Genomic DNA, 18,171 nt, shown 5'->3' on the forward strand with positions numbered 1-18,171 from the left:
ATTGTTAATTCAGATTGAACTAAGAATGAAAACATCAAAATAGAAATGAATAAAAAATGGGATGAAAAGGCAAGGTAACTGTTTCCCAGAACAGAGCAAAAACAAGATTCACTGTTTTTACTTAAAATTAATCTACTATAAATATTTAAAAGTAAATATTCTCTGAAAATCCATTCTCAGATTTCAGTAACATGAATAAACACACAAAGGATGTTTAAGTCTAAAGCCTTCAAAATGTGAGATACTGGATACATTCTTGATTTTACCGTAGAAGTACTGAGAATCTCCAAGAATGACTCAGCATGAGCAAAAATACTAAAAAAAAACAGAAAAAAGCCTGGCAAACGAGATAATCCAAGCAAAAATATAAAAGGAATTCAAGAAAAAAGAACTTATGAACGTCAAACAGAAAAAGCAAGTACTCAGTGACAGATCAGTGACAAGATGCCAACACAAGCAAAGGTCACTAAGAGCAAAAATCTAAATACTTATAATACATCTATGAACTTAAAATATGAGAATGTGAAAAAAAAAGCCCAAGAAAAAAGTATATTAAACAAGATAACAGGGCAAGAACTCTATACAGATTGTACAATGCACAGCATACATCCAACACCATTAAACTAAACAGAAGAATGAGAAGAGTTAGCTCGCAGACACTGAACTAAGAGCCTTGACTGCAGAGTAAGATTTTTCTTCTTTTAACTCTTCAAACACTATGGATGGATTTGTTTCCCAAGAAATGTGGCTACTAGTGCTTAATGGGTTTTATACGACAAAAAAATAAATGGTTGCACATAGACAAATACAACTTACACACACACAACTCCCATCCTGAAGTAGACACAACTGGTTGATTTTAAATATGCACTGGGGCAAAAGTAAGGTCAAAATGCCAAAAACAATCGCAGCAAAAGTCACTTATAAGTTACAAGATATTTCCATCAATCTACACATTTATGTATTTCAAATTCATGCTGAAAATACTCTCATTAAAAGTAAAAATAATAACTCTACTCCAATTGCCTATATCAAGCATTTATAATGCTTAAAAAACACAGTAAGGAAATAAACTAATATTTGATATTTCACAAAGTCGATACACACTTCATCTTCTTGCAATACTAAGCAACAATAAAAAAATCAATTTACATCCTATTATTTTTTCATATGCAATATTCCCTTACCTCTCCCATCTGAACTTTCCCGAATTTTTTGCTCTTCATATTCAAGACGGGATTCCAACTTCATTTCTGGAGTGGCTTGTTCCAGTAGCAACTTTTGTTGCAATGAAAGCCATTCTTCATGTCGTTTCTGATAATCCCGAAGTTCACCCAAAGTGCGTTGGAGAGACCTCAACAGAAAGCATATGAATTAATCTTACAAAAAAATTACACGATAACAGCCATGTACAATTGATTGGTAAACTGATCACTAATATAAAATTCAATTTTCTCTAGCTAAAATCTATGCCCAGTCACCATTCAGCTGATTATACAATCTCTGCCCTTTTTCTGGATTATACTGTACAACACTGTACAGTTGTCTTGTAAGGTTAATATTTCTATTTCATATACATATTTCACTCTGTTATTCTTGAAATGCAGGGTAGTTTAAGAGGGCGCCGACTGCTTTTTTTCAAGGAATTATCAATTTTTAATTATTGACGAATTTGGACTAGTTAACCATAAATGCCAAGGCCTCTATTTACAAAGTGTCTGCCCTATGGCGTGGGTTTGAGAGTTAGTGATGAAGCGGAAAGAAGTTTTTAAAAATCACAACATGTAGTTTTTAAGACTAAGAGTTCATTTTTGGCTCCTTTTTTCTCATTGCCTGAAGTTTAGTATGCAACCATCAGAAATGAAAAAAAATATCATTATCATATATAAATACTGGAATATATGACAAGCGCAAAAAAAATGTCATATATAATTGCATACAAAAATCGCTGTGAGCAAAACGAGTTTACAGCTAATGAGTTTTTTTCATTGTATTGTACACTAAATTGCGATGATTTTGGTATATAACAAATTGTAAAAGCGATCAAAGCAACTTACAAAAAATATCACAAAATGATGCATGAGATTCGTAGACAAAACCCCGGGAAAAGTTACGATTGTACGACAATCCCTTAAGGAAGACCAAGGCAGCGTATCTGCATTTCATTAGAACCCTGCCATCTTGTTCTGCACCCACGGCAGGAAGGTGCAGAACCTAATTGGTGTGTGGTCTCTTCAAGAAAAAGAAGGGCCGACACCGAGACAATTGTTTCATTAAACTAAATAAAAGCAACACCTCTGTCCCATAGTAGATGAGGGCAAGTTAAGCATTTACAGTGATAAATTGTCGGTCCGAGTGAGCCTGCTACTATACGAAGCAAAACAGTAGTTTTTCACCCTCTACAGAAAGGAAGGGGTTAGCACTGGGTACTGGGACCAGCCACTCAGGGGATCTTTAAAAGAAAACAACAAATTCCTTTGTTTCCACAGTGCCAATAATTTGCAGCACTGTCATTAATTGAATAGCTTACTTCTCTCTCTCTCTCTTTCTTTACCTTCTTTCTCTCCCATTCATTTATTACACTCTGCTAGGGTAGAGTGCCTCCTCCCATATAGCCTAGTTGGACTCAAGTAAGGGTTCTAGGAACACATTGGCACCATAGTGCCACCAATCAAAACAAATAGAAAATAAAAATAAAAAACCAGACAAAGGGAACACAGAAGAAAGTCTTTCTGGAACCTAACCTGCACCAGTGCCTAGGATACTGAGTGCCACCAGTGTGACCTGTGCAGTACACCCAACCACTGTGCCTGCATACTTTTGAAAGGGTGCATTAAGCTGAAGGACACTTCCTACGCTGCCCAAATGCGCGATGCGACCGGTTGAACACCCTTTAAGCAAAACCATGGCAGCCGAGGAGTATAAAACCTTCCTGGGGCTGGGGGTGGCGGCAGGTCTCACCCGACTCAGGAACACACCTGGGTCAAAAGGCAAGTGGACAACTTGGCAAGTAGGAGAAGGAAGAAAGACTTGAACAGAGGAAGTATGAAGAAAGAACAAAGGGCGTATGAAGCCGAGCAGAGGAAGTATGAAGAGCGGAGCGTATGAAGCTGGTGAAGAGGAAGTATGAAGAGCGGAGCGTGTAAGAAGCGGCAGAGGCAGCTAGAAGAAGACAGAGAAAGAAGGAGACGACAGCATGAGTTGGCCTGCAAGGGAGAAGTGAACAGCCCTCAGGAGAAAAGCTTGAGCTAAAAAAGCGAAGAATAAATGCGAAGCTGGCTAGACAGCAAGCCTCCAGCCCTACACCTGCACCAGCGCTCCAATTTCAAGCATTAATTTACAAATTTAAGTGGAATGAGGCGAATGACATGGCTGGAGAGATCGAGCTCTTTCGATAACTACAGCACCACGGTGGAGAGGGCCTTAATACTAGCCAGCATGCTTATGGGTGAAAAGCCAAGTCAGCGCTTGCTCACTGGAGAAAAGCCAGAGAGGCAACATGGCAGAAGTTAGTAGAGTCATTACAAAGGCCTAAATAACCCCAGAAAAATGAGACAGCGGTTCCGAGTCTTGCCAAGGATGTCGGCTGGTCTTGGGGCGCAGTGGGCCTGTCACAAGGCCAGTCTGGTACCGCTGGTTAAACTCCTTTAGCCTGCCGCGATGTTTGAGGATTTTTTCAATCGGACCTTGCTGGAGACCTTTGCCAATGTGCCTGGGCCCCTTGCTGTATAGGCCTTGGAGGGAACCCCGAAGAAGAAGAAGAAAGAGAAGCGGAAGAGCCCAGTAGTTGCCGAGCAAGCCAAGCTCATCCTGGCACTAGTGCCCCCTCGACAGGTGCCCTACCATCTTAGAGTGATCTGTTGCCAACCCCAGAGTAGGTAGCCAGTGTGATCTCTTTTTCTTAGCCACACAACCTAGACCGCCTTAAATGCGGTACATCTAATTAGTAGTATGTTCCTTCCACTTACCACCGAGCATAGTAATCACGTAAATAGCGCCAACTAACTTCAATAACTCTAACTGGTGAAAAAAGAGCCACTATGCTCATGACACGTGGCCTATGAAGTGAGGCAAGTTTTATCATATGAGGCAACCCTCATGAATTAACTAGTAATTACTAATTGTAAAACACAAAAAACTTTGTAATTCAGTTAGAACATTCACTCTTATGTTGGTACTATGGTGGGTTAGGATAGGTTAGGCTAGAATAATGCCATAGAATGTACCACTGCCACTAGGCTGGTCTAAAACATCATGATTATTGGAGGTAGCATATAATAACCGTAGCACGTTCTAGATCTTATTGGGAATTTGGTAAAAGTAATGACTGTAGCTCATATCTTTATCTATTAAGGTTGAGTGTTCTGCTGTGCTAGGTAGGCTACACAGGACAAAATCTGCTCAGGGAAAAGAGTAACTAATGGGCGAACAGCTTGCTTAGTACAGACCTTCAAGCCCAAAAAAGTGAGTGAGAGCCTCTTAAGGGAGCTTTTATAAATAATTATGCTGTTAAACCTCAGACATTTAGTTTAATAATATCAGACTGCCCAAGACAAGAAGCCTTTGTCCACTTGAGAAGCGTTGCCAGTTCAAACTTCAACATTCATTTTGTAGCGTGGGATGTAACCCCATAGAAATTTCCATATTCAACCTTAGATAGGTGGTCTTAAAAGCATTTTACTGTCCTCTTTGGCCCGAATGTTTTGACAGTTCAGACCCAGGACATGAGCATGCCCTGTTTTGACCCAGCTGGTCAGACAAGACAGAAAACCAGCCACAGACAGCAGACATCTATGAGGTTTGGCTCTATCACAAATCTTTGTCTATTGTCTTATATTAGTGAATTGTGAAATGGCGAATTAATCCCAGAACTTCCAATCGTCCGTTGTATCTTAACTAACTTTCGTCGTCCAAGGTAAAGTCTGTGTTTTATCAAACTTACGTTAGTTACTACCTCCTTTTCTGTATTTCAATTTTCCCTTGTTCCATTCTCCATTACCACTTACTGTAGATGCTTTTCTGAAGTCTAGATTAAGCAAAAATTATTATATTGTTTAACTTCATCAAATTATTCCAAGTAAAATAACTAGGAATTAAGGGTAAACAAGTCATTTTAATTCTTTATGCATTCTTTGTGTCTCAAATCCATTGTTTGGAAGAGCCGTTGTGATATTGGTTTTACTACAGTACATTAGCGAGTAAAGTGGACTGCGTCCGAAGTTGGGCGAACATAGAATTTATTTCATTAGTTAACTACTAAATTCTTGTATTTTGTAGGGGTTTACGACTGGCGACCTTTAGTGTTAAGCGACTGTCTTTGAGAGGTTAATGGGTAGCTCAATTGACGGGTTCACGTGTCCTTGGCATGCAGGGCCATATATAAAATTACGTAAATCAAGTAATAAACTTATCAATAAGTCTCACGGCGTAACTATGTGTATATATGTATAACTGAATCACAAAAAATATGGAACATGATGAATATATAAATAAGATAAATCCATAGAGAAAAGGAACTGCTAAGTAAGGACCTGGTGTCAAAAAGGCCTCGGAGCACTCCAGTGTTTTCCGTTTCACTTTTAGTTTATCTTTATTTTTATATATATATATATATATATATATATATATATATATATAATATATATTATATATATATATGTATATGTGTGTATATATATATATGTATATATATAGTAATATGTATATATATATATATATACTATATGTATGTGTGTATTTATATATATACACATAATGTATATTATATAATAAATTTTCAGCTATTTATATGTCATTGAGTTGTATCATTTATACTTATATAGTAAAATTTGTGCATGTATGTATAATGTATATATAAAGCAAATTTTATTGTAAGCTATGTAAATATAATTATTTCATTCATTTTCTGACTTACTGTAATAATTATTTTATTCATTTCCTGAGTTTTATTCTACCCTTTATATCATTATTGGCAAATTCATTTGCATACTTTACATGCAAATATAAATGCAAATTTTAAGTAACATATAGATCAACAAAGAGAACATTTCTATTCATTTGATTATATAGTATATTTCACAGCATATTTCTTATATGATGAAATAGTTTTAGTGCAAAAATCAGCTAAGTGTCATAGTCCCATAGTTATTACAAAGGAGGCAATAAATTTTTTTCTTTTGCCATTTTCTCAAAAATTACATTTTTATGATAAAATTGTTTTATATATACTTATCAAGCAATTACATAGCTACCAACTTCCTACCACAGCAGACCAAAAATTTAAATTTCGCAGTGGCACCACCATCACTAGTGAAGGTGACAGAGTCCCGCCCACCATCGGGACTGACAGGTACAATTCAGCAGGAAACATCAATTTGCTTGAGTCAAGATGTCTATCTGTGGGGAAGGAGGGACAGTTCTGATTATGTCATTGCTTGGTAAGTATATAAAAAACTTTATCAAAAAATGTCATTTTTATATAAGTGACTTACCAAGCAATTACATAGGTGACTCCACATTGAGAGGAGGTGGGTTAGATGGACATGATCTAATCCAAAACACTAATAAAGATACTGACTTTGACCCAGAAAGTTTGCTAGCCTTGCTACAATGCTTGTTGCACCTTACCTGGTAAGAGAGCTGCTACAGGTAATTACTGCCTCTGGTCAGAACTCATTTTAACCTGTAGAGGGCGTGGCATATTGGCCAGAGTCGCCCCTACTTCAGTTGGTACTTTGCAGCCATGGAGATACACTGATGACTGACAAAGACATGAAGGGTACCCATGCCCTGGGCATGACCAGAATAAAAAAAAAAACATTGTCACCTACACCATAATAAAAACCAAACCACCATCACCCCAACCATAAAAAACTGATGGGTACTCCAGGTACACTGTACCCCCAGGCTTCCCAAAAAACTCAACACCTTTAAAAACAAGGAGAGGAGACAGTGGAGGGACAGAGAACCCCTATGTTTCCTCTCCCAACACCATGCCAGCCACAGATAAAGGTCCTAACACACTACAATTATCAAATACTGCTGCCACATCTTTCTGGTAGTGTGAAGCCAAAACAGATTTCGATCTCCAAAAAGTTGATTGGAGAACTGAGGACAAAGACATATTATGTCGGGAGGCAAGACAAGTAAGTGGTGACGGCTCGAACCTCGTGTGCCTTTACCTTCAAGATTGGAAAGGCATCCTCTTGAACCTGAGAATGAGCTTCTGAGATAAGGATCCTCAAGTAAAAAGAGAGCATTCTTAAAAAGCGGGCGAGAAAGGTTTCCCACCGAACACCAGAGGTTGTTTGAGGAACCCCTGATCTTCTCAGCTCTGTGGAGGTAGTACTGCAAGGCCCTCACAGGGCAGAGAAGTCTCTCATCTTCTTCCAGCCCAAGAATGTCCTCCAGGATCGTAAAAATGAACAAGTGGGGCCAGGGACGTGAAAACATCCTCATTCTTGGTGAGAAAACCAAGCGAAAGAGAGCACACTGCATTCCCTTGTGCGAAACCAACTTTTTTATCAATCACCTGAAGCTCATTTACTTTTTTCGCTGTAGCCAAAGCTACCAGGAAGAGGGTCTTCTGAGTTAGAGGCTTCAAAGTGGCATAATGACGAGGTTCATAAGAGGAGCTCGTGAGCCACTTTAGGACAATGACCAAGTTACATGAGACTGAACAGTGATTCTCTGTGTACAGTCTCAAGACTTGTGAGATCACTAATGTCTGGTTAGTTGACGGAGTTAAGGCCTCTGCTTAAACACTGGGCTAAACATAGCCTATGGCCATAATAGTAGGCAACGATCTCCTGGCAGTCATAGGAAGGGGCAAAAGTCTGTGATCACAGCTCCATGGAGGTTTCACTAGAAGTACATTATTTTATTCACTACCTTCTGCTGCCCATGGACTGGTAGGCCTGCTAGAAGAAGCTCTGACATCTAGCAATAAGCTTCTGCAGCTAGTGAAATCCTTTGCTCTGGCAGGGCTCTGGCAGTCTGGATCTTATCAGGGCCACAGAACAATCTTGGTGACACTATGAAAATAGGGCTGTTTGAGCAGCAGCACATTTCCTATGGAAGGCATGGCGGAAAATCCACAGAAGTAGTCGCCAGGTCAAAACCATTCTTTCGCCAGCCCAGAGTGGAGCAACGTGTCATTGAGACATTTCGATGCAACCTGAACTTGTTCAGAACTTCTCAAATCAATCCGAAGGGGGGGAAAGGCATACACGTCGAGGCCTGTCCAGTCTAACAGCATTGCATCCATTTATATGCAGAGACTTCTGCACTGAGGTCCACATTCCTGACACCTTCTGACTTCCTAACAGGGCTCCCCACCAGCGTCTGAGGCATCAGAGTAGAATTCTAGGCTGGGGTTCAGAGGGAAGAGATATTCCTTCCTGAAGTCTTCCCTCAGATAACCAGCATCAGAGATCCTCCTTGATTTCTGATGTGACTGGGAAGACTACGGAGGCTGACTGAGTATTCCTGCACCAATGTGCCTTCGGAAAGAATTGCAGGGGCCTCATGTGAAGTCTGCCCAACCTCATAAACAATTCCACTGAGGCCAGAGTTCCTAGAAGGCGCATCCACTGAAGAGCAGAACAGGTCGATAGGCTGAGAAACTCCTGCATTGTTTGGAGACATGACTCAACTCTTTTGGGGGAGAGAAAAGCCCGAAAAACTTGAGAGTTCAGTCATCCCAAAATAAAGAATACTCCGAGTCAGAGTCATTAGGGATTTCTGTACATTGATAAAGATGCCTAACTCCTGTGTTACACCGGGGGCCCTTTGTAAGTCCTTCGGGCACTGCTCCTCTGGCAATGTGGCAAAAAGGGGAGAAGCCAGTCATCCAGGTATAGGGACATATTGATCCCGAGAAGATAAAGCCACTTGGCAAGGGGAGCAAGGATTCAGGTAAAAACCTGTGGGGCTGTGGCCAGGCCAAAGCACAGCGAAGAAGGAGGCAGATCAGCGAAGCTGCAGGAGGGTTGGGGGCTAACGCTGACTTCCTCAAGTCTCTTAACAAGAGGTGGAGAGCTGTTCGCAACAGAATGCTTCTTCAATGAGTGAGAGGCAGAAGACTGACGCTGACAACGCCTTTCATCTGATGAAGAATCTTCAGAATCCAAAAGACAATGCCCACTAAAAGAGACACCTTTCCAGTGGCACTCAGTCAACACTTGGGACTGTGCAACAGTCTCGATGGAGGAGACAACTACCTGTGGGCAAACCCTACCAGCCTCCCTTCAACCTCCGGTATGTCTTCTTCCCGGTGCAGGGGAGCGGGACAGGGACCTTGGTCTAGGAGCACTGGTAGGACAGACAGCCGCCTCCTCAGACATCACACCTTCACTCTGCACTGTACTAGCACTGGGAACACTTTCGTCGGGAATACTAACACTAGGCACCGAAGCTTTATCTACAAAAGAACAAGCCTTAAAAGATAAACCTAGTTGCATGACCGTATCGGCCAGGAACTCAAAAATTATCAAACCTAGATTTGAGACTGGCAATGGTGTTGAGCATGGGAACTTGGTAAAGGAGTTCGCAGTAAGACAGTAGGAGGACTTAGGATGGGAGAAAATGACGGGATCAGAGGAGAAGACACAGCGCTACCCTGAGCCACTGAAGGCAAAGGAGTAGCCTCTAAGCTAGCTCTATTTTTGGCTCTTAGAGCCGCCTTCCTCTTCCTGTCTCTATCAAGTTTATCGGAATGAGACCTATGAACTTTCCATTTATGTTCCTCCAAAACCTGGCATTCAGGACAAGTAATCTCCCCATTACAATCCTGCCCCTTACATTTAATGCATTTAGTATGAAAGTCATAAGTTACTTTACTCAATCTAGTTTTACATCCCTTGGTACACAACCAAACACTAGAGGAACTAGTCAGACGTCTCAATTATGGAAAAACTAATCAAAGCTAACTATCAACTAATTGACAAAAAGCTACACAAAATCTAAATACGTCACCAATACTGGAACATAAATCCAAAAACGATGAAAGGTACTGCCCAAAAACAACCAATGTTGATCAGGAGCCGGCAGAAAATGAATTGATGTTTCCTGCTGAGTTGTACCTGTCAGTCCCGATGGTGGGCGGGACCCTGTCACTTACACTAGCGATGATGGCACCACCGAGAAATTTGAATTTTTGGTCTGCTGTGGTAGGAAGCTGGTAGCTATGTAATTGCTTGGTAAGTCACTTATATAAAACTTACATTTTTTAAAAATAAGCTTCGATCTCCAAGATGACTAAACCAAATTCAATGAAACTTTTACAGCATGTAGTATGAGTATATATCTATAATTACAAGTGGCGAAAATAATTTCTGAGCGCAACATTTTTTCTGCCATACTTTCGAAGTTTCAAAATGTTTTTTTCAACTGGAAAATTTATGAACTTAAGAGGTCTAATTTCTTTATTTCCTCACTTGCATTTTTTCAGTATTAGCTGAATCATAGGTGGTAAAAATTTGAAGCTAATCCCTTCAATCATAAGGCAGAATGAAGCACTTACTTTATAATGGAGCCTTATGGCATCAGCGCCCACCTTAAATTTGTATGCTATAAAAACACTATGCAGAATTCATGTGTCAGTGTGCACATACAGTATCAGTCTGTTAATAATGCACTAGTGGGGTGTAACACTCTCTCTCTCTCTCTCTCTCTCTCTCTCTCTCTCTCTCTCAGATGTTTTCAAAGCTAAGAAACAGCCATTTAGATAAACAAATTTTTTCTAAAAAAAAAAAAACTGTAGTCTACTACATTCAAGACCTGGTCCTATACGTGTGAGCATACACACATAAACAGTGTGTATGCTTACACATACGACCAAGTCTTGAATGTAGTAGAATACAGTTTTTTTTATACAAAATTTGTGTATCTTAATGACTGTTTCTTAATTTGTAACCCCAATAGTACATTATTAACAGACTAATACTGTATGTGTACACTGACACATGAATTCTGTTTTTATTGCATACAAATTTAAGGGGACCGCTGACGCCACAAGGCTCCATTATGACTGAAGGGATTAGCTTCAAATTTACCACCTATAATTCAACTAATACTGAAAAAATACAAGTGAGAAAATAAAGAAATTTGACCTCTAAGTTCATAAATTTTCCAGTTGCAAAAAACATTTTGAAACTTCGAAAAAATGGCAGGGTGCATTATAGTAGATAATAAATTTTACGTATAATCGTGTTATTAGTCATAATAAATGACAATCTTACTGACATATAAATATGTACTGTACTATATTTTCTGTCATTACTTTAATGTGAAGTTCCCTAGTTACAAAATAAACTTTACCATGTAAGAGTGTATCACAGCATATATATAACTGGAACCTATATGTATTGTATACTCTACTGTTATTGTGTCATGTTAACATGTACTTTATCTGCTAAAGAAAGAGCATATTGTATTTTGACAATTAAGAGAGAGAGAGAGAGAGAGAGAGAGAGAGAGAGAGAGAGAGAGAGAGAGAGAGAGAGAGAGAGAGAGAGAGAGAGAGTTATTTCATATAACTACAAACACCACAAACATGCTACAAAAGAAATAGAAATGATATATACTTCTCTCAAAATGATTAATTTTAATGCTTATCTACCATCTATAAATAAAAGGTCACTCTGCCAATTAATGGGCCTTGATCTTATGACTACAGTTTGTTCTCCTGCACTGTACTGTGGTACAGTACAGGTAATATCTATTAGTAATATCCCTCCTCTCTGATATTTGATTTTAAGTGATATGCTGTACCTCAGTATTCTACAATGTCTCTCCATCTCTAGAACTGTACTACCATTCCTACTACCACCCTTCCAAAATATTTTGTTATTGAACTGTGTGGTAGTGGTGGGGGGAAAGACATAAAAAATTAATACACATAAGAACTGCCATAAAAACCTTGAAAGTAACTGGTTCACAAACCTATAATCTCTTTATATTTTAATTCTATTAATATTCTTCTCACCTTGTATCAAATATGGTAAGCCTAGTTGAATGTAATCTTAAAAATTTAGGCTTTCTGTACTCACACTACAAACCACCCTAAACCAAGACAAAGCAGCTATTATCTACACTTACTGGTGTTGGCTCTCAAGTGCTGCCTCTAATTTTGAATGACATAGGACAGCATGCTTTTTGCGTCGCAAACTTTGATCTCCAGGAGACATGTAAAGAGCATTTTCAAAGCATAGCACAGACCTGTGATGAAAATAATTAACAAACATTTAATTCATATATAATCACTTACTCAAATGCAAGACAAATTTAAACTTTCAGTTTTTATCATTAATGTTATTACATTAGTTTGGAGAGACCCCCTCCACAAGTAATTTCAAGACAGCCATAAGGCTTGTTCAAAAGATTTGTTCTTTAATGCAAGATGAAATGGAGCAAATTACACTTAAGGAAAATGAACAGCCAAGTTAGGAAAGACTAAAGGGCACAGATGGAAAGTAAAAGGCAGAAGGTGGCACAGATGGGAAGTAAAGAGCAGAAGGCACTACAACTGGGGCAAGGGATGTTGTACAGCTCCCTTAGTTTTGTCTCAAATGTACCTCATTAGGCACAAAGTGAGTGGTGCGCCCCACATGGTTAAACTTCCTAAAGTTAGTATCATCTCTCAAAAGTACTGTATAATATTCTCACAGTCTCCCAAACCCTAAAAAATCCAATATATTGCTGTTAATTAATATATGCTGACTACATATATTTGAAAATTATATATCTTTATCTTATACTTTAAAAAATTGACACTTACACATTATAAAAGGCTAAAGTTGCATATACATTTCCTAAGGTTATATGTGCTACTGGAGAATGTCGATAATGATCAATGGCTGCATGAAGAACCAACACAGCTTCATCTGATCGACGAGAACGGTGCAGGATGTTACCTAAATGAACTTTGGGAATGTATCGATAATTTCTGAAAAAGAGAGAACCACATTAACTCTACCTCCTGGTTGCTCACTTGGCTATCCTTCCCCAACAAATTCATAATTACAGTAAAATAATAGTGTATAACTATTACAAGATCCTTATTAAAAAATTGTTTACAACTTAAAAAGATATTTTTACCAGGAGGCAATTATATATAAAACAAGCCATAGACTATTGGTAAAGGTATTTAAAAACCCTCCATACAAAAAGGCGTGTGTTACCCCAAGAAAACTGTGATCGGAATTTCAAGTGAACTAATACTGTGCTCAGAATTAGGCAATTCACCCTTTCCTGTGAAGCCAAGTAGTACCTAATACACAGTAAAATCTAGTTTTTAAAATCAAACCCACTATCTTTAATAGATCATATCTGTGGTCAATGAATACAGTCAGGCATCCTGGTACAGGAAATAGATGTACAGTAGTCAGGTAGGTGCATACAGGAAGGTATGACCATGCACATCTCAAACTGTCAATTGCCTAGCAGTCAGCTTGTCTAATTTTGCATATCCACATAATTAATTGCAAGAAAAGTGGAGTAACAAGGTGGAAAGCAATGGGCGTGAACAAAAGTTTTATGAATAAAAAAATTTGTCTCAAAACAAACCCACAAACTCTAATAGCCCTAATTGTAATTTATATGGAGGATTAAAAATAAAAAAAAAACTTCTGACAAGCTATGTGAACATCATGAATCCATTTACGAGCTCCTGAGATTGAGTGGACAAGAGTCCATGGCTTTAAGAGTAAACAGGGAGATGTGTTTGACAACAGAAACCATGAGGTAAAACAAAGATTTGTACTAGGGCAATACAGTAAACCGCCCCGGATTCACGTTCTTACGATTCACGGAATCACGTATTTCTCTTTGGAACGTATCTACCAATTATTTGTGGAATATTCGCCAATTCGCGGTATTTTTTCACTGAGAAATATTCACTAAATACTGTATTTTCATCTCATTTTCATGACTAAATGCACTTTTTGTGATAAAACTATTAAAATACTCAGGTAATGCTCAAGTTACGATAATTTACCTTACGATAATTCAATTTTGCAATGGGGTAAGCAATTAATACCGATACTGTACCACAATATTTGTAAAATATTTTTAAATTTCGCACGGGCGCAGGCAGCAGTGTTATCAGGCAGTGAGAGAGACCAAATTACAATAGATAACTTTTCCTCCATCTCTTTACCCCATCTTCTAGTTAAAAAAGTAGAAGAGAATGATAAAAGTATTGTTAGTAATGTTATACTCTTGCGTAAATGCGTATAGCCATAAACAACCGACCAAGAAATTGTTGTTTTGCTTATAACCGAATCTGATAACAAAAGCCTTTTACCTGGTATTTCAACCATCGTACGGTAATAAACAATTACCATACGTTATGGCACAATTGACGTTAAGTAGAATAGGACTGATATATTTTTACATTATACCCTTATTCGGTATAGATCAAAGATCGGCAAGGAAATATGCTGCTAAATTTAAGCTGCAAGTTGTAGCTGAAGCTGAGAAAACAATGTTCAGGCTGCTAATGACTACTGTATACTGTAAATTATCATGCATCGGCAACATGGATGAAACTTGATCGTAATTAAAATGGGAGAGAAAGTATTTTAATCAAACTACTATGCATGAGAGAACACATTGCTGTTATTTTTATGCCGATAAATAATAACTACATAAAGTTTGTATTATGATGAAATCAAGTGAAAATAAGTGCCCTCAAACAGCCATCATCATCTACTAACAAAAATAATATATGAATTAATTTCACAACGAGACGTATTTTAGCTATATTTCGACTTAAAAACACTTCGTATAACGAAAAATAACCTTGCCCCCTATAAATAAAGTATCTAGAGATACATTTACGCCAACTAGAAGCAAGAAAAGTGTTCAGAACTGAGTTAAATGCGGCAAAATAAACGCCAGGTAAACATTTCCAAACCAAAACATTGATCGCTATGATCGCAATTTATAATACAAAAGCAATATAAGAATATATACAATATTATTGGATAAAATGAATTAAGGCATAACATTTTAAAAGATCCATGGAAAAGATGCATATTCGTTATGTTGACGTTTGTATAATACGATATGTGAATATAGAGGAGAGTATAATGTAGGCTACGCTACCGTGTATGTAAACAATATACCATAGTGTAGGCTAAGCTAATTCTTGTTTGTTATTCAATTTCTCTTTGTATTGAATTATCATAAGTCACTTTGCATGAACCTCCAGAATTAGCTGATATTAATAATTACTATACTGTGTATGTAAAGAGTATATTTTATTGTGTAGGCTAGGCTACCATATATGTATACGGCACATGGCACCGAATACCCTAGTGTATGCTAGGCTATGTTCGAGATACATTTTGGTCTTTCTTACATTCTTCCCAACAAACGATGGTTTTTTTGGAACCTAATCCCATCGTGAGTAGGATAATACCTGTATAAGCATTTTTACTTTGTTATGTGTGTGTTTGAACTATCAAAATAGGCAGTTCTAAGTTTTTTTAGTAGGGTTCTAAGTATTCACGGGTTTTAGCTATTCGCGGGGGGGGGGGGGGTGGTACGCATCCCCCACGAGTATGGGAGGTTTACTGCACCTCAATCTTACACGATTTGAGTTGTGCAAATTTACAGACACACAAACTTTTCATTGGAACATAACTAATTGTCATACACAATTTTTTCACAGACATGTGACATTTCCGAATCTTCGAGAAACCCTGCAAAAGTATTTTTTTACATTTTTATGTAATTTATAAGTTTTCAAACTTTCATGTGTAATTTAGATAACAAATAATAAAAATAATAATTCTCTCTCTCTCTTACTGAGATGAGAAAATTTTTATGGTTACATGTACTGCATAGGTTTATTTGTTTTGTATGATAAATGATTTAACTAATAATAAGTACCAATTTTCAAATATTAAGAAGATTAAATAATAATAATAATAATATAACTGTAATTACAAAATCTATACATTTATATAATAAATTATCTGATATTTTAAACAAACAAATATCATTTTCCAAACTCTTGTGAAACCTTTGAAGAGAGGGGCAGGGGCAAGGCTGTCAAATATGACAATCGTTGCCCAGAGCATGTCAACGGATTTCTACGTACTCTCTCTCTCTTTCTTTCTTTTTCCTGTTTCCTTCATAAATCGTGAATTTCCATCTTCTGATATCTAACATAAGAATAACTTCTCTCTCTCATGTTATTCACTTTGTCTCCGTAATAATTCATGAATAATTTAACTTGATATTTTAAGTAAGGACAATCTCTCTCTCTCTCTCTCTCTCTCTCTCTCTCTCTCTCTCTCTCTCTCTCTCTCTCTCTCTCTCTTGTTTTTGCAAAACGGAAAACAGATAGTGATTGCAAACGATGAGAAATCAGATGAAGCTAAGGTAATATCCGGTGTGCCACAAGGTACGGCATTAGCTGCATTGCTGTTTGTTATTATGATTGCAGACATAGACAGTAATGTTAAGGACTCAGTAGTGAGAAGTTTCGCCGAAGACAGAAGAATAAAGTTCCTCGCTGGGTGAGCGGGTTCCATTCTCAGCTACCATTCTGTTGGTCGCGAGTTCGAATCTCTGACCGGCCAGTGAAGAGCAAGAGGAATTTGTTTCTGGTGATAGAAATTCATTTGTTGCTATAATGTGGTTCAGATTCCACAATAAGCTGTAGGTCCCATTGCTAGGTAACCAATTGGTTCTTAGCCACATAAAAATAAATCTAATCCTTCGGGCTAGCCCTAGGAGAGCTGTTAATCAGCTCAGTGGTCTGGTAAAACTAAGGTATACTTTTTGACACAAGAATAAGTAGAGAAATTACTTGTGGTGAAGACAGGAACTCACTACAAAGACCTAAACAAAATATATGAATGGGCAGAGGTAAATAGTATGGTATTTAACTCTGATAAATCTGAATCAATAAATTATGGTGATAAAGAAGGAATGCTATATACATATAGGGGACCTAATAACAAGACAATCACAAATAAGGAAGCAGTTAAAGACCTTGGTGTGATGTTAAATAAGAATAAGTTATGCAATGATCAAATAGCAATACTACTGGCAAAATGCAAAGCAAAAAATTGGGAATGTTGTTCCGGCACTTCAAAACAAGAAAAGCCAAACACATGATTATGCTTTGTAAAACACATGTACATAGTCCACTTGAATATTGCAATATGACATGGTACCCACACTACCAAAAGGATATTGCACAAATAGAGAGTGTGCAAAGGTCCTTTACAGCTAGAATAAAAGAAGTTAAGGACCTTGACTACTGGGAAAGACTACAATTCTTAAAATTATATAGTCTTGAAAGGAGAAGAGAACGCTACACGATAATACAGGCATGGAAACAGATAGAAAGAATTACCGAAAACATCATGGAGCTAAAAATATCAGAAAGAGCAAGCAGAGGTACATTAATAGTGCCCAAAACTATACCAGGAAAACTAAGGAAAGCACACAGGACATTAATCCAATATGCACAGCATCAATAATGCAGCATCTATTCAATGCGTTACCAGCTCATCTGAGGAACATACCAGGAGTGAACGTAGATGTGTTTAAGAATAAGCTCGACAAATATCTAAGCTGCATCCCAGACCACCCAAGATTGGAAGATGCAAAATATACCAGAAGATGCATTAGCAATCATCTGGTAGACATCAGAGGTGCCTCACACCTAAGTCTTTAAGGTCTCTGTTATTCTCTCTGTCTCCGTAATAAATGATAAATAATTTCACTCCCTTAAGTAAGGACAATCTCTCTCTCTCTCTCTCTCTCTCTCTCTCTCTCTCTCTCTCTCTCTCTCTCTCTCTCTCTCTCTCTCTCTCTCTCTCTCTCTCTCTCTCTCTCTCTCTCTCTCTCTCTCTCTCTCTCTCTCTCTCTCTCTCTCTCTCTCTCTCTCTCTCTCTCTCTCTCTCTCTCTCTCTCTCTCTCTCTCTCTCTCTCGTAGCGCTCACATATTTTCAAAACTTATTATTTCTCTGTATGTCTTTTACCTGTACAGTAAATAGTTTGAATTGATCTAATTTTAGCTGTATCATCTACGAACTTTAATGTGTTAGTGTGGCAAATATGTTCTAAAACACAGAGACATAATAACTAAGATTTGTATTAGTCCAAATAAAAAACTGTTTGCTCATGAAAGAGCATTTCAGAACAAAA

The 18,171-nt window shown here is 37.9% G+C and overlaps 1 protein-coding gene across 1 annotated transcript in view; it reads right to left on the reverse strand.

Annotated features, from left to right (window-relative positions):
• Positions 1-18,171, reverse strand: part of LOC136839101 (tetratricopeptide repeat protein 17) — a 234,977-nt gene that overhangs the window by 125,265 nt on the left and 91,541 nt on the right. Inside the window, exons 6-8 of the mRNA XM_067104750.1 lie at positions 12,779-12,946; positions 12,100-12,219; positions 1,188-1,354 (exon numbers count right to left, since the gene is read on the reverse strand). Coding sequence (XP_066960851.1) covers positions 1,188-1,354; positions 12,100-12,219; positions 12,779-12,946 — 455 coding nt within the window. The remainder of the gene's footprint in view (positions 1-1,187; positions 1,355-12,099; positions 12,220-12,778; positions 12,947-18,171) is intronic.

Source organism: Macrobrachium rosenbergii, chromosome 1, assembly GCF_040412425.1.
Source record: "Macrobrachium rosenbergii isolate ZJJX-2024 chromosome 1, ASM4041242v1, whole genome shotgun sequence".
Classification (NCBI taxonomy): Eukaryota; Metazoa; Arthropoda; class Malacostraca; order Decapoda; family Palaemonidae; genus Macrobrachium; species Macrobrachium rosenbergii.